The sequence below is a fragment of the Suillus fuscotomentosus genome (assembly GCF_016647785.1).
Source record: "Suillus fuscotomentosus strain FC203 chromosome Unknown F5891scaffold_63, whole genome shotgun sequence".
Classification (NCBI taxonomy): Eukaryota; Fungi; Basidiomycota; class Agaricomycetes; order Boletales; family Suillaceae; genus Suillus; species Suillus fuscotomentosus.
This window is the reverse complement of record NW_024539575.1, coordinates 262,647-281,721: the sequence shown is the minus strand read 5'-3', so window position 1 is coordinate 281,721 and position 19,075 is coordinate 262,647. Positions and strand designations below refer to the sequence as shown.

Below are 19,075 nucleotides of genomic sequence, written 5' to 3'. Positions count from 1 at the left end.
TTCTCTCCAGGTCACGCAGCACTCAAATGATCATCCATGGCGTTATTACTACTAGTATTCTGATATTGATCGTATCTGCCAATGACAGGTGAAAGCTTTTTGATCTGGCGCTACACAATAACTGGCTGGCGCAACCCTTTAATAACAAGACAAGCGTCATGATCTAAGCCACATAAAGCCATATAACTTGCTTCACACACAGGAAGCTTGATCTCGTGCAGCTTTACTACACATTCCCTCGGCCTTACCCAAAATCGTTTCCGGCTCGAAGTGTTCTGATCTTCGATATTGCGGAATGCCATCACTCTTCAGTCATCGCACAGGGTGATACAGTCCTTGGCCCGGTTCGAGTCTGCCTCCGACCGATAACTGGGAAAAAGTTGTCAAGCGCCACGCATGTACTTGCATAATAAATTTTGAAGCATAACATTTCGATCGAAGGTTTGATTTGAATAGGTGAGCGTTAATCTTGTATGTGTGTGAATGCATGGTAGGGATTCATATAATCAAACATGTGCATCGCAAACTATCTTCCGCCGAGTCTGATGGAAAATGTGGAGTATACCAATCACCGATGTATACGACCATTGAATAACACAGCCTCTCAGGGGTTTTCATTACATTCGCTATCAAGGCGCTAGGTTTCGGGCTCAACCAGTCGCAGGGCCTCATGGCCGTGGTATTTTTGGGTTGACAGCATGGCTGATTTGTCTCTTCAGTAGTGATATATAGAGATGCCCGTTTCGTCTCCTACATCCCAGTTGTCTCATTTTGAACTCTGATATCTAGCTTTACTTCGCAATGGGCGATCTCCCACCCGTCAGTCAATATGGCTTCCATGTTTCCACGTTGATGATATACTTATATCATTGCATTGGCAGGAGTCAGTTCAATTCAAAATTGAACCAGACCTTATTCCTGCGACAAACATCCTAAGAGATGGCAACTTTCCTACCTGTACAGGAGGGCTTGGTGACATCTGGAAATGTTTAATGACTACACGATCTGGAACCCAACGCCCTGTGAGTTTAGACATGGGTAGAAAACTCATCATTCATTATCATCAAGGTCGCTGTCAAATCTATCAGGGTCCTTTCGGTAACAGATGCGAAGATATTGAAAGCGATAGGAAAGGTTAGGGTGGATATTGACACGCAGTTCCACTCGCTGATACATCTACTCCTCAGAAAGTTCGTCGTGAGGCCTATGTTTGGATCCAGCTGGAACACGACCACATTCTCCCTCTCGAGGGCGTGACTTTCGCTGAAGAATTTGGGCTACTTCCAGCATTGGTGTCTCCATGGATGGAGGAAGGATCGCTGGACGATTACTTGAAGCGCAAGTTTTCCAGACTATCCGACCCTGGAAAACGAGAGCTTGTAAGTATCAAATGACTACTGCACTAGCTTGTACTTAGCCATGATTTCAGGTATGGCAGGTAACTGCCGGTATTAGTTACCGTGAGTTTCGTTGTTAACAGATGTAGCGATCACATCTTTTACTGAAGACTATCCACTTAGTGCACGGCAAGGGTATCGTGCACGGCGACTTGACAGCGGTAGGTCTTATCCCAATCCACATGTAGTATGTAGCTGAATTCAATGACAGACCAACGTTTTGGTTGACAGCACCGGTCGCCTCCGTCTCGCAGACTTTGGTCTATCGATGGTTCTTGCCGAGGCAGGGAACGCTACGTTCAACTCCTGTCACGCAGGAAACGTACGTTGGATGCCCCCAGAGGCTCTCCGAGACGGAGATGAAGATGATGATGAAGCTAAAGACGAGAAGCCAACTAAAGCTTGGGATGTCTATTCGTATGGCTGCATAGTGTTTCAGGTCTGTCGGATTGTCAATACACGAAAACAGTCTTCTTACAATAATCCAAGATCTTTGTGGGAAAGCAACCCTACGCGTGGATAACAAGTGTTCTACAGGTTATGGGCGCTATGCAGAAGGGACGTGCACCTTTCAGGGGCATAGAGAGTCATGCGGTGTATCAACAATTCTCACCGTGCTTGAATGAGATATCAGCCCATCGTCCGACGATGGACCATATCATGAGATTTCTGGGGCCACGGTAAGCGTCGTCGTGTAATGAAATATCACGATAGTGTATATCAATTATAGTGACAAGGTTGGAGGATATTGCCACACGATTTAGTACTTAAAACCCGCTTTTATGGGATAGGGTTCTGTAGTCCCGTAAGATGCTGCACAATGAAGACGATGTTATGTCTGTTCCTTTTTTACCTGTAGATTGCGCACTGCGCAGAGCAGAAGTCAACTCAACAAGATCTGACCAAAGACACCACCATTGTTGCTCACCCAAGTGCTTGCCGCATCGAAAGATAAATTATTATCATACAACAGTTTTGCAACCTAGATTAGTGTAGACTCGGGACTATTCTCAAAATACCACGCCCTTTCAAACTGAACATCAGCAAGCTGCTGAATCAATATTCAGTTCTCAAGATATACTGACAATACACATACTGAATAATGACGCGCTGCGGCGGCTTTTTCATGTCACCCGTCTCGTCTGTGTCAGTCACATTTTCTCTGTTGAAATCCAAGTCAACTGAGCTAGCACAAGAGTGGCCATCTTCTTGCAGGCCTTGGGAGGAACATATTTTGCAGCTGCATGCGATGTTGGCCGCTTATGTTTTATCATGGTTTGGGCAAGTGATCTATAGGCAGTAAACCACCAAGTGCGTCGTACTAGTACCGTATTACTCAATTTCACCTTGCGCATGTTTCAGAGTCCGACTCATCCTGCCGAATGCTGCCGCTTGACCATCCTAAAGCTGTTTTCGTTTTCGAAAAAATGAATGTGAATTCCCGGACTCAGAGGTCTTTCATATCATTGTACTATAGCCATAGTAATAGATTCTGATTCTACGATAGACTAGTATGCATGAGTCGTACGATTCTATGGACAATAACATTGCCATGAGGTACCGAGCCAGCGGATATGCGATCCTATATTATACTTGAACACTGCACTATGCCAGTGAGGCAGCTAGAATAAAAAAGACGAGAATGAACCAGTTCCGAACAGCGACATTATGTAGATGAGACCCAGTCAGACATAGCTTTCTCAGCGAGAAAGCCCAGTACCTCCTCCACTGATGGACGACTCTTACTATTGATTGACCAGCACCGCCGTAAGAAATCCAGATGACGTGCTTGAATTTGCATGGCGTTATTTATGGGCTCTTGGCCTTTGTACTTTGATGACACAACTTGCACGGCATTCTGGGCCTTCTGGCTAATCCACCAGTAGGGTGTTTTGCTGTATAATACCTGCGAATACCGTGTCAGCGTCATAAAAAAACGTAAATGAGACACTGACCTCAAGCATGATACACCCAAGAGCATATATATCACTAGATTTGGTGGCACACGGCACGGTTTCACCTTCCGGGAAGAGAAGCTCTGGAGCTGCCCAACAAACTGCGCCATTGTGGAAGGAGAATGCCGGGTTAGATTCTACCATGATATTCGAAACACCGAAGTCCGCAAGGCGCGGGGATCCATCAACAGCGATTAGGACATTTTTCTATACTAATGATCAGTGGGTCACGAAACGTATAATGTAGGTAAACCTACACTGGTCAGATCGCCGTGAATCACGTTATTGTCGTGGACTGCCCGCAGTATACAGTCAAGCCGGTCGTCTCCAAGCCAATATGTTACTTACGATATTTGAGCCCCTCGGTAATCTGTTTAAGCTTTGAGAAACAGTAAGCTCCAGCAATCGGCGTCGAAAGAGAAACCTACAATACGAAGCCTGTCCATCCTCGCAAGGGTTGTATTTTCACGAAGATAAGAGTTCAATGTCCCGTTCGGCATCCAGGGGGAAACCAATGCTCGAAATGGACCAAAACCTGTTGCGATGCCAAGCAGGCACAATATATACTGATGTTTCAGTCCGGTCCAGATCTTGATTTCGCGTTCAAGTTTCTGTGTTCCAAAGAAGTTCAGACACGCGGAGGTTTCAGATACTACCCAAACATACATGATTTATTCTGGCAATTGCCACGGCGTCTGTAAGACTTGGATACCGTGGAGATTTGGCTGCAACCTGAGCTTAGGTGAGCGTAAGCATGGAAGATCGACGTGTGGCATACTTCTTCCGGACTCGCGCCCCTGTTCAATATGCATCTGTAGACATCTGCAAGTCCACCCGAAGCAGTCGGAAATTTGGTTTTCCTGGTAGTAATGCTTGTGTCCACAGTGAACAAACCGTACGTTGATGTCTGAGTAGTTGCGGTCGGGATTAAATGAATAAGTTGCGAGACCCCTTCAGAGATGGAATCGCGCCCGCTTTCCCCGTCTTCGGAGGTATATTCAAAGGAGGTCTGGCTTAAATGAGGTTGTCGTTCACCAGAAGAAGACCGAGTAACGTCAGATGGAGAGGGTGAGCTGGGTCGATCATGGTAAAGAGGGACTTGACGTGCAAGAGCCCTCAGAGGAGTGAAAATCGACATATCGATAGGAGAAGCACAGGCACAAAAGGATGTCGATGTGCTTTCTCAGCAACAGTCGTTTTTCGTCTTATACACAAGGATTACAACGGTTCCCGCTGATATCGCGATCAACTGATAGCTCCCGGGAATAGAAATTGCAGAAGGCGCACCAGGAAAGCCGCAACTGGGATTGAATGAAATCTACGCTGGAGCTGACCTTCCACCACATAAACGCCCATTCATATACGCATCAAGTAAAGGCAGACACTGAGTTCATCAGATTTCCTGAGGCGTGGTCAGGGATATAGAACTACCAATCGAAATTTTAGCCCAAACTATGCGCGATGCATCGACTTCGGCGACAACCCTGCGGTGGATGTGAATCTTGATAACCAATTCAATGTTAGCAAACGCTGCCTGTCGTCTGATCATGACTTCGAGCGCTGAGAAGTATGCGCTCATCCTAAAATAAATGGATCTATCTCTTCTATGATAATAACTCGAGGCGGCGCCTATATGACTCGTGTTGTTCTTCTGACCACTGTAAGACCACGCTTTAGACCACCCATCCGATAAGGGTGACTCACTAATCCTGATCATGTATGCATCATATTGAGCTTTACGGTCCACCATCCACGGAAACTTGAGTGATGTGCGTGCGCGTCTAAGTATAGAGTTCATAAGCTTCCAATTAAAAACTGTTCTGTTGACGATGATGTCAAGGATCTCGACCTCGCCGATTGTGGATTCTCTGCTATTAGTTCGAGCCGAGAGGCACGGCACCCTAGATGCGAAGGATAGTGGTTCGGTGATGTGTTGGCGGTATTCTCTTCCAGAAGTTTAATCTCGGAAGGACCATGCTTTAGGTGCGTGTGATCAATTCACTGATCCCCATGCAGATCTCAAGGACCGAGTCCTATCGTCGGATGGACATGGAAACGGGCCAAACTACATCCACATACTTGACTGGGATTTCGCTTTAAGTTCAAAGGATCAGGAGACATGGAATGTCTGCCGGCTGAAGACGAAACCACTGCATGTATAAAAGGACGAGCAATCGATGGTTGGGTCGGACCGAACTAATCTGCAAATGCCCATCGCTTGTGGATCAACCCGAACTTATTAACGAAATGTATTTGATAACTTACTATTTGATACCGTAACAGATGCAGATCATGTGGCAGAGGTATAGCACGGCGCAGTACAGGTTATACAGCAACATCGTCCAATCGAGTCATATTTAGCACCCCCTTACCAAATCCACCCGCAAGCACTTTAAACCCGTTATCTTGCACATCTGCGAGGAATAGCTCGTGTTGATCTGCCATCCTCTCGTTATTCCTCCGAATCTCCTGGATGATCCCATGTTGGCGTACGCAAAGCGGGCATTCTGTCTCGTGGTCCAGAAGACATCTATATGAAATGTACATTAGAACTGACATCACGAGATAGCCAGAAGAGGTGAAAGGAATAATTCGGACAGTTAACAAGTAAGCGAAATACGTACCGCTGGTGATACGAGTGGTTGCACATGAAATGGACGCTGGGGAGATCGAGCTGCCCGCTGCACTGAGAACAGCGCGTCACACTAAACACCTTTGCATGCATGGGGTCCTCTAGTTCAGCCACTTGCTTCAACTTCGCATTCGTTTCTAGCTGGTATGAGTTGATCAGTTGCTGGTCCTATCACGCGAAAAATCATCAGCGTGAAAATGAGAGAGAAATGTAAAGAAATCACAGTTTGCACTTCTTCCCTTGCCTCCTTGATGCGTCCCATCAGCCAGTCCTTAACAAGGCCTACGCTGGCTACTCCATTCCTACTCAATATCTGGACTACACCAAGCGGAGGTATTATCCGCTCCTTCTCGATGTGTTCCAAAATCTTCTCTACGTCCGCCTGGTGCCGCGTGAGCAGCTCCGGCGTGCTTGTTAAGAAGCGCAGCACCAGCTCATAGAGATGCGGGTGTGTTGGGCCATATCGTACGAGGGCCTGCACGACCTCTGCTGATGCAGAAGACTCGGAGGGCGATGTGTTGTGCTTGTCCATCCAAAACCGTAGAATGTCTTCATACATACCTAGCTTCTCCCAAAGTATGACTAGACCTCGAGTATAGCTGTAGCTGCTGCAAAGAATCAATGCATGTGTTTTATCGCACGGTAAAGTGTCGCTCGTCAGAACTTTGAGTGCCTTTTCCTGTTGTTCTGGAGAGCCTCCGTCAAGGTAGAGCTCAAGCAACGTATTCCAAACTGCTGCTTGATTGTGCTTCTCTAGGTCTTCGTCTTTGTCCAGACTGGTATCTAGAAGGGAAGATGGGAGAGAGGAAAGTGATTGTCCCCACCGACGTGCGGCTACGCTTTCTAGGAAACGGACAAAATATGACGGATGATCAACAAAATGTGCGAAATAGAGTGTAGGTGAAGGTCGTTTCTCTTTGGATAGTGTTGGTGCGCTGGGCTGCGTTGTTTGAGGTTCCGTAAGGTCCTCCTCTTTGTCCAGATTGGATTCCTCAACTTTGTCTTCAGGCGCGGGTGTACGGGAGAGGGCAAGGTACGAGAGGTAAGATGGGGCGTTTGCTGGTGCGCTCGACTGTTGTGGAGTAGTGTCCTCTGCTTCAGGGATGATGAGGGGCCCAGAGATGGTGCAAAGGTCAATAAGAAGCTGTGTCGTCTCCTCCGGAAGATTATCTAGCATAGCGCGTCCGTACCTAGCGAGGTTGCTTTCCGCCTATATAAATGTATTAGCCTCATACAGGAAAAAAAAACCAAAACCGAATAACGAAGATAAGGCTTACCGCGACTGCTCCCAAGTGTCTCAAATACATCAACGCTTCCCCATACTTCCCAGCGTCTTCAATCATGACCCTCAAATATTCTTCGTGTCGCTTATAGCGCTTCGCAAGGTAGCTGGCATGATCAAAGTATCCTGCCTGCCTACACACCCGGATAGCAGTGTCTAGGTCAAATGGAAGGTCGCCGTTCGACTCTGCCGCACCAGAGCGTCGAGACTCTGTTTTAATGAAGCTGTCCAAGCGTGCAACGTCTTTGAGTTTGGTGTAGGTATTAAGCAGAAGAGTGGTATGATCAGCGTTTGCCAGGCCAAGGGCATGTAGCTCTTGCAGATAGGTAACGAGGTTGTGAATGCGCTGAGCGTCCAGGAACTGCGCCAACATCATCAGATCTATTGTGTTGAAAAAAAAACACGAATAACTGACTTTTCTAACGACGTAGCTTGGTTTCACCCAACCTATCGTCTTCAGATAGCACGTCATCGCGCCATCCCAATCTCCTTTCGTGTAGAGGTGGTCACCGTGCTGACGATGAATATCAGCCACGTAGCTCTCGTCGAGGTGTTGTGTCTGCGCGAGACTCAGTGCAAGTGGGTACAGAGCCTTGGCGTACAGCATGGAGAGTTTTGCAGAGGTGGATTTCTCGGCAAGGCGAGTCAGCTGAACAAGGGCAGTGACGTCAGATTGAAAGTCAAGCCACAGTTCTGAGCATCGTTAGGACGCACCTGCCCATTATTTGTGAGGATGTAGATATTTCCCCACTCCGAGATCACCTCTCTGATACCCTCCGCAAACACCCCGGTATATCCAACTACCTTATTCTCCATGTCAAACACAGTCACCCTCGACGCATCACCGTCTCCACCTGCCACTTGCGCTGCAAGCTTTCGCGTAGCAGATGACGTCGTTGTAGCTGTTGTGGGTGGTGAAACGACTATCACATAGTTAAGGTGGGTGTGGATCGACGACTTGTAGCCTGTGAAAGACGTAACATCACCTCTCAGTACTTGAGTTCGTACCGATCCGCTCACCTTCATAAGCATATGGCGGCTCCCTCCCATGTAAACCATACGCATATACTGCCTCATCTCTCGCAAGCACGATCTTCTCGGCGCGCCAATCCATCACCGCACATCCTAATCCACATCCAATATCGTCTAATAACACGCTAGATCCCCCACTCCCTTTGCCAGACACGTGGTACAAGTGTACCGTGTTCGTGGTCACAATGAAAAGGTGCAAGTTGTTATCCTTAGCATCGGCATTAGTGAGACTCGGAAGTTCTCGGAAACCAAGGCCAGTGATAGGTTCAGGGGATGATTCATGGATGATGCGTGTCTTAGGCAGTGCAGTCAGGGACGTTGTGGAAGACAGCGACTGGTCCAGATGCCTGTAAAGTAGCACCGTCCCGTCGGCCAAGCCGATGGCAAGGAAAGACAGTGCAGAAGAAAGTGCAAAGCAAGAGACCTGAATTACAAGCTCACCGAGCGAAAGCTGAACGTAGTGAGTTACTCACTGGATGAGGCTTGTTGCTAGGCTGGACCTTGGCAGATTTCAGTAACACTGGTGCTTGGTTTCTCTTGTCCGTCTTCCCAAGATCCCAAATCTTGAGCAAACTACCTCGTACTGCGCTCTCCTCCCCAATTGTCACCAACACACCATTCCTCTCTGCCATGTGCATTACTCGTCCTCCCACATGTGCGACCCAGCTCGTTGTCGATACGAACTCCTTGTTTAGAGCGTGTATACTGCCGTGAATATCCGCAACGAGCAATCCAGCACTGGATGAGGTGACAGTTGAGATTTCCGAGGCGTTTTTGAAAATCTCGGGTGGGTTAGCAAGGTCATGGACGTCCTTCACAGGGTGAGCATCGAAAAATGCAAATTGGCGAAGCTGAAGGGGTCTAGTAACTGAGGGCGACTACAACATCCGACAGTGGCCAACATACCGCAGTAGCAGCTACAACTTGGACTGTCGTATTTACCATCGAACTTGACACGAAAGTTGACTACTAGTGCTGCAGTCCGTGAAGTGGAATTGAACCAGCGCTGGTCATCCTGCTAATTTGAGTAATCATGTTGTAATCAGGAACCATAGGTGTCTGGCAGCAGTGCAGACAGCGCTCATAATGACTAAGTACTAGTATGTACCCTAGTAGGACTAAATACTAATGTGCATCAGTCAAAGTTGGTGCAGCATATCGTGTATTACTATTCTATATTCGTTGTGAAAAATAGCTGGTCTGCGATGTCGAGGACATCTGTGAGCATGTTAACATGATAGCTGTAGGCCTAAATCGCAGGTGTGAGAGATATCAAGGTATGGAATCCCGCGAATATGATGGACAGAGAATAAGACAGCATATAACATACAAAGCTAGGAGACTGCCGTGGCATCACAAGTCGCATGAGAGCAGGAGCTTTCCTCTAGCTGTCCCTGTATAAATGTCAGTACTTCGTTGGCTGAAGGCCTTTGTTCCAGTTTATCAAGCCAGCACTTCTGCATGAAATCCCATATAGCATCGGCGATGGATGGAGTCACTGGTCGGGCAGGCTTTCGGCCTCTGAGTATTTGTACAGTAACTTGATGGTCACTCCGAAATTCGGAATACGGAACCTTTCCTGTGAAGACCTAAAAGAGATTGATAATCGCATTGCATGATGTCAAAATCCACCGACAAACCTGCAACATGATGCACCCAAAAGAATAGATGTCTGATGCCAATTGGGGTAAGCTTATTGACTCCTCATCTTCCGGAACTTGAAAGTTTTCAGGTGCAGCCCATCGCACATTGCTTCTGATGTATGACGTGCCATGGAGCTCGGCACAAAAGATGAGAATTCCGTGATCAGCCACGAAGGCTTTGCCGTTCTCATCGATGAGAATGTTGTTCTGAGTCACGTCAATAATTGTTTTGGAAGAGATATCTGTGGTACTCACGCCGGTGAGATCACCGTGGACTATGTTTTCGGAGTGTACTAAGTTTCACATTAGCTTGGCGCCGAATACTGAATTTCGCCGCATACAGTACTGAAGAGCTGAAGCGACATCTTTGAGCTGTAATAGCAAAGATTAAGATATGAGCCATACCATGAAGAAAGACCCACGATTTGGAGCATTCGCGCGAGAGTGAGTTGTTGGAAATCACGTTCCAGAAGCATGGTAAGTGAGCCTTTGTTCATCCATGGGGAGACGATAGCAGGCAGTGGACCAAATCCTTGAGTTATACCCAACAAAGGTAGCAGATTGGCGTGTTTCAGCTTAGTATTCCGCTGCAAGTCGTGTTCGAGCCTCTGAAGTGTCATGCATTAGCAAATAAACACGTGGTGTTACTAGCGCATGGAGCCACTCAAACCTCGGTAATTTTTGTCTTGCAGTTATCGTTCGGAATTTCAAGTCGCAGACACTTTACTGCAACCTGGCAGACGGGGAGACAGTATGAGTGCATATTCGCAGGTGCAAACCTGAAGGAGCTACCGTGATTCGAGGGTGCTTACGTATGCACTTCCAGACATCCCCAAAACTGCCTTGAGCGACAGGGTATCGGGATGATTCCTTGCTTATTTGCTCAGTGAGGTCGAGCAGACTAATCCGTAGATACTTGATCAAAATTACACGAAACATAAATTTGCATAGAAAAACAAACTCATTCTTTATTTGTGCCGACTTCCAGCTAGGCCCAAGGTTGGCAAGCAACAAGCCAAGCAACAAGCATAAATGCCTTGTCCACTTGTTCAGCCAGGTTTGAAACCGAGCGGGTAACAGGATCATCATATGAAGAGAAGAAGTGGTAGGCTAGTAAGTGAGTTTGATTGAGACAGCTGATTGAAAACATGGGATAACGTCGCATAGCCGCCCCACAGTAGGACTCTTAAGGATAAATTCAACTGGAGTGCGAATAGGTAGCCTATCCACCAATGAAGCTTTGAAGTGTGAACCGGTGACGGATGAGGCCTTGAGGGCCTTCTAGTATGTATCTGGTGCGCTTAAATCTGACGTATGGGCGCTGGGGCTTGCCGAAACAAGATTTCGATCTCAGATCCGGCTATATGAGCGTCGAGCATGATCAAAATCATGCAGGGTTCGATTCTCATATATGGGTACCCTCAATTAGACGCCCGAGGCTGGCGCAAATGTTATCACATACGTAACATCCACGTTGGCAGGTAAGCATCTATTAAATGTCGTATAAGCGCGTTGAATTACGTCTTTCTCAGCATTGCTGCATCATGGTGCATACAGACTTAGTACATGCAGCTGCCTCATGCTAGTCCGACGGACGACCAATTTGCTGGCGTTAGTGTGAATTCAGGGGTCGAGGCAGTGAACACCCGAACCCTGGGATGCGGGTCTATGTACCACACGAGTTGTGCCAAGTCCCGAACGAACGGTAAATTATTAGCCTATGCCATCAAGCGCTTCCAGATCTTGCAGGACTTCAAGCCTCAAGCATGCAAACATGTGCTGATACGAATTCGCTTCTACTTTTTTCTCCCATCATCATTCCCCCCTTACCCGTTATCTCATTGACTCGGAGGAAATGTCAGAGAATACCCCTGCCATAGTCGCTTCCTCTGTTCATCTCCACATCACCAGTAGGAATTTTCAACTTGCTGTGTATTTGTCCCTTAAATATTTTTTTTCCCAGGTATTGTCATCCGCTTTGATGACACCTCAAAGAAGAAAATCGATTTTGCCGAGTTGAAGTTGGACTCACAGCGACAGGAGATTCGCCACAGTTCGGAACAAGACAAAGACCTCAGTGCGAAGTTCGATCCCGCCATGTGAGCCTACTTATTTTTGTAGAAACTGGTTTAGAACATTGTAACACAGTGCGGTGACCACTGACCGGGTTTCCTTGTCTGTACACTATCAATACTATACTATAGGCACGTTTCTGAGGAAGACCACCAAGAAGTTTTCATTAGACAGAAAAGATATCTTGTCTAATGCAGTGAGTCACGACGGCCAACGAGGTGAACCAATTTTCCTCCAGCTGTACTGCATAACACTTATAGTTCGATGTGATAGAGTATAGGATGACTGAGGGGAAGATGTCTGTTGTTGTCACAACGTCGTCAGTATAGTGGTCTCTTATCTCAGAAGAAACCTGACCCGATCATGATTGATGATATCAGACAGCTGCAGTCGACTAGCAGCAGTATTCTAGAGATTTGCCCAAGATTTCGGCTACTTGTGATAGGGAAGGTCCGTCTCTGTCATTATCTTCAAGCATAGACGATTCACGCATCCACTTCGTAGACCGGCGTCGGAAAGTCATCACTGATCCAGCAGGCATTCAGAATAAATGAAGTAGTTGAGTCCATGGATTACTGTCGCGTGGGGACCGTTGCTGACGTTCGCATGTCCTTTACAGCATATTTCTGAACACAAACGTGGTGAAGCGGATATCGAAAGGGAATTCATCGCGGAAGAAAATGAACGATTTGTCCTCCACGATAGTCAAGGGTTTGAAGCTGGCGATAGCATGATTTTTAAGACCGCAAAAGACTTCATTGACCGCCGACGCAAGGAGCCCAAATTACAGAACAAAATCCATGCGGTATGGTACGGTCTTCTGGCTTCCGCTGCCACTCTGCCATACTGACACTGTTTGAAGGCTCTGCCTTTCGATACCTCATGCCGATGGACGCTTGCTTGAGAGCGGAGTAGAGGAATTTCTCAAATTGAGGAAGGAAATACTAGGCAATAGTGCGCAGCGTTTGCATTTTGTTTTTCATAACTCATATTTTAAATCTAGTTCCGCTCATTGCTGTCTTCACCAAGCATGACATCTTTGTCGACAAATTGGAGTACGACGCTGGTGAATCATGCGATGAAGTCACGCTCGAAGACCTTAAAGTTAATACATTGGATAAACTGTGTATCCAGCCGCTTAAGGAAGCAGCTGGGAGCGACATCCTGCACGCAACTGTTTCAAGTAAAGGGGTTTAAATTATCTAGTCCCCGATGCTGACATACCATTATAGCGAACGAAGAGTACGAGAGGACCATAAGACAACTGGTCGATCTTACAACCACGAACGTCGAAAAATATGTTGCCTCAGAAGCGGCATTAGCAATGATGATAGCCCAGCGAGTAGACATCGGTCTTAAACTTAAAGCATCAATTGCGTACGCACGACCACTGCTATTTTGGTAAAAGCCTTAACTTCATGTTTTTGCTCTCCACAGCATCGGCGAGAAAAGTTAGTCTTGCCATAGTCTTCGGTGCCTTGTCCACTTCCAATTTTCTAGGATATTGGAGAGGTCTCGCTTCGAGCATGAACTTCACCGGCTTTACCATGTTGGACTGCTTGTCTGTGATTCACAAGGACATCATTGACGTTTGGAACTTCAACGACCCTCATTGTGTGAGATATATATTCCATTTCATGTCACAGGCCGCTGACACGTTTCTGCGAAGCACTTGTCCAGTGACCAGTTCAAAGCACTGATCCTAAAAGATCTAGACAAGGTCGACCTTCCACACACAGCACAGGCCTTGTGAGTTGTTAGTTATTGTACTCCGAGACGCTTTCAATTTACAGAAATCTTGACAGTGAATTCGGCCTCTCCGTGGTCGCGACAATTGCATCGATTTTGTCATCGCTATCCGGCCCGCTTCTACCAATCGTCGTACCCATTGCCGCAGGGGTGGTCTTGACTAAATGGGTTTATGATACCTATCAACGGACGTGAGTGAATGCGTTCTGTTTCTATCTGAAAGGTGGTTATAAGGTGACCGATCTAGAAACATTGTTTTGCGGCGGATCATGACATACATCGTGGATTTAACATGTATCATGCAAATCTTGTTCCTGCTAGCACCGACAGGGCCTATCTCTCGTCACGTCATAAAAATTGCCATCAAAGGTTATGAGGGGACGTGCAAAAGCGATGTTCACTCAGCAATTCAATCGCACTGTGTATCTGTCACCCGTGGCGGAGGGGACGATGCATTAGAGAAGATAGTTAGATTGATCAAGGATCATTCTATCAAGGCTGAAGACGTTCAGAACCTGAGGACGAAGATTGGGCACGTGGATTTGCAAGTAGACGAAGAGTGGTAGACGGTCACCGGGCATGACAATGGTTTGTAGTTTCCAAAACGTACCTAGTTCACTAATACGTGTACATATGTGCACAGTGCTCATCTACGTATACGTTTGACTAAGCTTTGAACTCGAGCTACATAAGTGTGACTTAGTAGTGGATTGCAGGTTCAGTGGGACAGGAATCTGTTATACTTTGACGATGAACGACTTGGAGTGCGATGATTATGTAATGGTGCATACTTAATTTATTTACGGCTGTTTGCATACATGCAGCATACGAGCAAGTTGCTAAGGTAGGTGTCGTGCGGATTCTACGTACCTCACGTGATTGTGACTAACCGTGACGCTGTGCAGATAAGTGTGCAAGCATCTGCCGAGCGATGCCGAACGTGCACGAGCAAGAATAAACGAAAAAGGTATTGTGTATATCAAGCTCAAAGATAAAATATGTGCTGCTGGTGTAGATAGTTAGCCAAATGTATAAGTAGTATATGAGTAGTAAGCAAAATAATGTGTTGCTCGTTGTATAACCAGTCAAACTGATAAGTTGGCAAGGGGTCAGCGCTCAAACTCCTTCATCATTCTCTGACACAGAACACGGAACTGAAGTCTTTTGCCTTTTTTTAGATGCTCGTGCTAATACTAGATTGTCTCTCGAGCGCTTCTGCCCGCGTGTTTTGTTGCCCATAGCGCAAGGGTAGTGTCGCCGTGTCGGCAACACGGCACTGCACATCGGAGTATCAAACACATACGTTGACCTTGCACTCTGTTTCTGATATTTTGAATAACAAATGTTCTACTCAATTTCTATTGATTCTGATTAACAGAAAATGACCGCAGTATTATTACCAATGTAACTGACTAGCCGTTTGATGCATAAAGCTCCCAATCAAATGATATTACAATTTTTGTATATTGTCACATTTTCATCACGTTTATCACGTGAGGTATGTAGAATCCGCACGACACCTACCTTATTAGCTATTGCAAATTCAGCAGCAGTCTAAACCATGCGATGTGGGTCCATGTAATACACGGGCCTCTTGCGTCAAGCCCCGAATGAACGGTCACTAAATTTTCAGCGCTTCCAGGTCTGACAAGACTCTTCTGCAAGTTTCTCAAGCATATTTACTGGCATCGGGTCGGCACGTGCAAACAAGCGCTGATACGACGTTCGCGTCCCAGGGCTACTACTTGTTGCTCTCCCGTCATCCATTCACTCCTTACCCTTTCTTCCACTGACTCCCATCGATTTGAAGGACAATGTCTGGAAATACCCCTACCGTAGTCGCCTCCTCTGCTCCTCTCTACATCTCCAGTAAGAAATTCCCACTTACCGTGCATTTCACCCTTGAACATTTTTCTTCCTAGATATTGTCATCCGCCTTGATGATACTTCGAAGAAGAAGGTCGATTTTGCCGAGTTGAATATCGATTCACAGCGACAGAAGATCCGCTACATCTCGGATCAAGACAGGGACCTTAGTAAAAAATTCGACCCCGCCATGTGAGCTCCACCTACTATGTGACTGGGAGCAACTCGTTCAGAATATCGTAACACAGTCCGGTAACTACTGAGCAGGTTTCCTTATCTGTGCACTGTTACCATACTACGGGCTTGTTTCCGCGGAAGATCGTCGTGAGTTTTCCATTAACCAGAAAAGACATCTTGGCCAATATAATGGATCACGACGGCCAACGAGGTGAACTGATTTACCTTCAGCTGTGTCGCATTAAACTTATAGCTTGATGTGATAGTGTATAAGGTGATTCGGAGGAAGCTGACAGTCGTCATTACAATACGGTCAGTCTATTGGTCTCTTATGTTGGAAGCAAACTGAGCATCATCGTCCACATTGACAATGATTATTGATATCAGACAGCTGCAGTCGACTAGCAGCAGTATTCTAGAGATTTGCCCGAGATTCCGGCTACTGGTAATAGGGAAGGTCCGTCTCTGACATTGTCTTCAAACATAGATGACTCACGCATCCACTTTGTAGACCGGAGTCGGAAAGTCATCACTGATTCAACAGGCATTCAAAATCAAAGAAGTAGTGAGTTCGTGAATTAGTGCTACGTGAGGACAGTTGTTGATATTCACCTATCCCTTCATAGAAAGTTGATGAAAACAAGCGTGGTGAAGCGGATATCAACGAGGAATTCACTGCGCCAGAAAATGAACGATTTGTTGTCCATGATAGTCAGGGATTTGAAGCTGGCGATAGCATGATTTTCAAGACTGCAAAAGACTTCATTGCCCGCCGCCGCACCGAGCCCGAATTGCAGGACAAAATCCACGCGGTCTGGTACGGTCTTCTGGCTTCCGCTGCCACTCTTCCATGTTGACACTGCTTGAAGGCTCTGCCTCTCGATACCTCATGCCAATGGACGTTTGCTTGAGAACGGAGTAGAGGAATTTCTCAAATCAAGGCAGGAAATACTAGGCGATAGTGCGCAACGTTTTCATTTAGTTTATCATAACTCACATTTCAAATCTAGTTCCGATCATTGCTGTCTTCACCAAGCATGACGTTTTTGTCAGCGAATTGGAGCTCGAAGCTGCTGATTCCGACCAATATGATGAAGCCGCGCTCGACCAGCTCAAAGTTGACGAATTGGATAGACTGTGTATCCGGCCGCTTAAGGAAGTAGCTGGGAGTGATATCTTGCACATAACTGTTTCTGGTAAAGGGGTTTCACCTCTCTAGTTTTCGATGCTGACACACCGTTATAGCGAAGCAAGAGTATGAGAGCACCATAAGAAAACTGGTCGATCTTACAACCACGAACGTCGAAAAATTTGTCGCCTCAGAAGCGGCATTAGTAATGATGATAGCCCAGCGAGTAGACATCAATCTTAAAGTTGAGGCATCAATTGCGTACGCACGACCACTACTATCTTAGTAGAGCCTCAAATTCAAACTTTTACTCTCCACAGCGTCGGCAAGAAAAGTTAGTTTTGTCACATTCTTCTGCGCCTTCTTGACTTTCGAATTTTCAGGATATTGGAGAGGTCTCGCTTCGAGCATGAACTTCGCAGGCTTTACCATGTTGGACTGCTTGTCTGTGATTCACAAGGACATCATTGACGTTTGGAACTTCCACGACCCTCACTGTGTAAGATACATGTAATTTTACGTTGCAGGCTGCTGACACGTTTTTGCGAAGCACTTGTCCAGTGACCAGTTCAAAGAACTGATACTAAAAGATATAGACAATGCCGACCTTCCACGCGCAGCACAAGCTTTGTGAGTTATTTGTTATTATACTCCAAGACATTTTCAATTTACAGAAACATTGGCAGTGGATTCGGCCTCACCGTGGTCGCGGCAATTGCATCGATTTTGACAGCGCTGGCTGGCCCGGCCCTACCAATTGTTGTGCCGATTGCCGCAGGGGCGGTCTTGGCTAAATTTGCTTATGATACCTATCAACAGAAGTAAGTAAATGAACATTGTTTCCGTCTGAAACGTGTTTCATAAGGTGACCGATCTAGAACCATTGTCTTGCGGCGGATTATGACATACATCGTGGATTTAACATGTATCATGCAGATCTTGTTCCTGCTAGCACTGACAGGCCCTATTTCTCGTCACGTTGTCAAAATTGCCATCAGAGCCTATGAGGAGGCGGGCAAAAGCAATGTTCACTTAGCCATTCAATCCCACCATGTGTCTGTCAATCGTAACGGAGGGGACCATGCGCTGGATGAGATTGTTAGATTGATCAATCGCTATACTATCAAAGCTGAAGAAGTCCAGGACCTAAGAACGAGGATTGGGCCCGTGGATTTGCGAGCAGACGAAGAGTGGTAGATGTGTGCGGGCCTGCATATATGACAGCGGTCAATGATTGTGGTCTGCAAAGTGTACCTTGTCCACCAATATGTGCATGCATGCATTTACTTATCTATGTATACGTCTGACCAAGGAAACTCGAGCCACGTAACTTATCGAGGTCATATGGTGCTGGATCTGTTCAACTATTCTTCACACACAAAACTCACACACACGCACAGATGCGACACACACACAAACGAGATGCACACACATAATCACTCCTTTGCATACATACTCTTGTATTGGAGTCCAAGGGGCAAATAAAATGCACTGAAGCCGCCAGCATTGGCAGCAAAGCCTCGAATCTTTTCAAGGCCTGGCCAGTGGACGAGACGGAGCAATGAGAAGTGAGTAGGTCTCAGAGTGATGATGAAGGTTTCTATAAGTGCAAAGCAAGTAGAGTCCAAGGGCAAACAAAATGCACCGAAGTTGCCAGCATTGAGAGCAAAGCCTCGAAATTTTTTAAGGACCGGCTGGTGGACAGTGCACAAAGATGCAGGTGACATGGCGGGCGCTTGTTGTGGTGCCGCAGTTGATGGTCTCAATACCAAGCGACATCGAGAAGTAGGAGGGCATGAGAGATGGGGCGCGGCATGAGAGAACAAGTGGGAGAGAGTTAGCATGAGAGAACAGGTATGAGAGAGCAAGCATGAACGGGTGCAAGAGAGCAAGCACAAACAAAAGAGTTAGAGCGAGCATGAGAACGGGTGCGAGGGACCAGACGTATAGGTCCGTAGACATTGATTATTTCACAAGAGAACGGGTAGGTGCAATAGATAGTGACTGCAGGAGTGCAAGATGCTTCACAGTAAGAATATAGAAAAATGATAAAAAGTCAAAACGTACCTTGAGCCTCAATGTCACCAGCACTGGTCCCTTTCAACTCCCTGGCGAAAACAAAGGACTTGGAGAAAATCGA

The 19,075-nt window shown here is 46.5% G+C and overlaps 6 protein-coding genes across 6 annotated transcripts; 3 read left to right on the top strand and 3 right to left on the bottom strand.

Annotated features, from left to right (window-relative positions):
* Positions 1–778: 778 nt before the first annotated feature.
* Positions 779–2,174, top strand: F5891DRAFT_1280990 (kinase-like domain-containing protein). Its single transcript, XM_041370441.1, has 8 exons — positions 779–819; positions 882–1,022; positions 1,069–1,134; positions 1,188–1,379; positions 1,430–1,460; positions 1,521–1,558; positions 1,609–1,836; positions 1,887–2,174. Exons 1-8 carry the CDS (start codon positions 802–804, stop codon positions 2,079–2,081), a joined length of 909 nt encoding a protein of 302 aa, XP_041221315.1. The 5' UTR covers positions 779–801; the 3' UTR covers positions 2,082–2,174.
* An 804-nt stretch (positions 2,175–2,978) lies between these two features.
* On the bottom strand, positions 2,979–4,644 carry F5891DRAFT_651933 (kinase-like domain-containing protein). The gene is made up of 8 exons (XM_041372651.1): positions 4,640–4,644; positions 4,131–4,585; positions 4,019–4,084; positions 3,781–3,963; positions 3,701–3,731; positions 3,610–3,647; positions 3,353–3,559; positions 2,979–3,303 (listed from the first exon to the last, which is right to left on the bottom strand). Exons 2-8 carry the CDS (start codon positions 4,488–4,490, stop codon positions 3,064–3,066), a joined length of 1,125 nt encoding a protein of 374 aa, XP_041221314.1. The 5' UTR covers positions 4,491–4,585; positions 4,640–4,644; the 3' UTR covers positions 2,979–3,063.
* A 1,033-nt stretch (positions 4,645–5,677) lies between these two features.
* On the bottom strand, positions 5,678–9,243 carry F5891DRAFT_1193922 (uncharacterized protein; the record flags this gene model as incomplete). The annotated part of the gene is made up of 9 exons (XM_041367852.1): positions 5,678–5,882; positions 5,977–6,152; positions 6,208–7,194; positions 7,262–7,627; positions 7,682–7,915; positions 7,981–8,231; positions 8,287–8,722; positions 8,772–9,149; positions 9,205–9,243. 9 exons carry the CDS (start codon positions 9,241–9,243, stop codon positions 5,678–5,680), a joined length of 3,072 nt encoding a protein of 1,023 aa, XP_041221313.1.
* Positions 9,244–9,315: 72 nt separating this feature from the next.
* F5891DRAFT_1057129 (kinase-like protein) lies at positions 9,316–10,634 on the bottom strand. Its single transcript, XM_041362733.1, has 5 exons — positions 10,364–10,634; positions 10,283–10,313; positions 10,197–10,234; positions 9,939–10,148; positions 9,316–9,887 (listed from the first exon to the last, which is right to left on the bottom strand). The coding sequence occupies exons 1-5, from the start codon at positions 10,559–10,561 to the stop codon at positions 9,633–9,635; spliced, it is 732 nt and encodes a 243-aa protein (XP_041221312.1). The 5' UTR covers positions 10,562–10,634; the 3' UTR covers positions 9,316–9,632.
* A 1,704-nt stretch (positions 10,635–12,338) lies between these two features.
* On the top strand, positions 12,339–14,364 carry F5891DRAFT_1175488 (uncharacterized protein). Its single transcript, XM_041365719.1, is given in 11 exon segments — positions 12,339–12,464; positions 12,519–12,614; positions 12,634–12,824; positions 12,877–12,968; positions 13,018–13,197; positions 13,247–13,391; positions 13,452–13,465; positions 13,515–13,630; positions 13,684–13,763; positions 13,808–13,954; positions 14,011–14,364. 11 exon segments carry the CDS (start codon positions 12,378–12,380, stop codon positions 14,327–14,329), a joined length of 1,467 nt encoding a protein of 488 aa, XP_041221311.1. The 5' UTR covers positions 12,339–12,377; the 3' UTR covers positions 14,330–14,364.
* A 996-nt stretch (positions 14,365–15,360) lies between these two features.
* On the top strand, positions 15,361–18,368 carry F5891DRAFT_1057112 (uncharacterized protein). The gene is made up of 16 exons (XM_041362732.1): positions 15,361–15,632; positions 15,686–15,821; positions 15,878–16,017; positions 16,073–16,118; positions 16,194–16,263; positions 16,318–16,371; positions 16,433–16,623; positions 16,676–16,767; positions 16,817–17,002; positions 17,052–17,196; positions 17,256–17,269; positions 17,319–17,434; positions 17,486–17,565; positions 17,622–17,756; positions 17,814–18,282; positions 18,336–18,368. Exons 1-15 carry the CDS (start codon positions 15,578–15,580, stop codon positions 18,130–18,132), a joined length of 1,779 nt encoding a protein of 592 aa, XP_041221310.1. The 5' UTR covers positions 15,361–15,577; the 3' UTR covers positions 18,133–18,282; positions 18,336–18,368.
* The last annotated feature ends 707 nt before the right edge of the window (positions 18,369–19,075 follow it).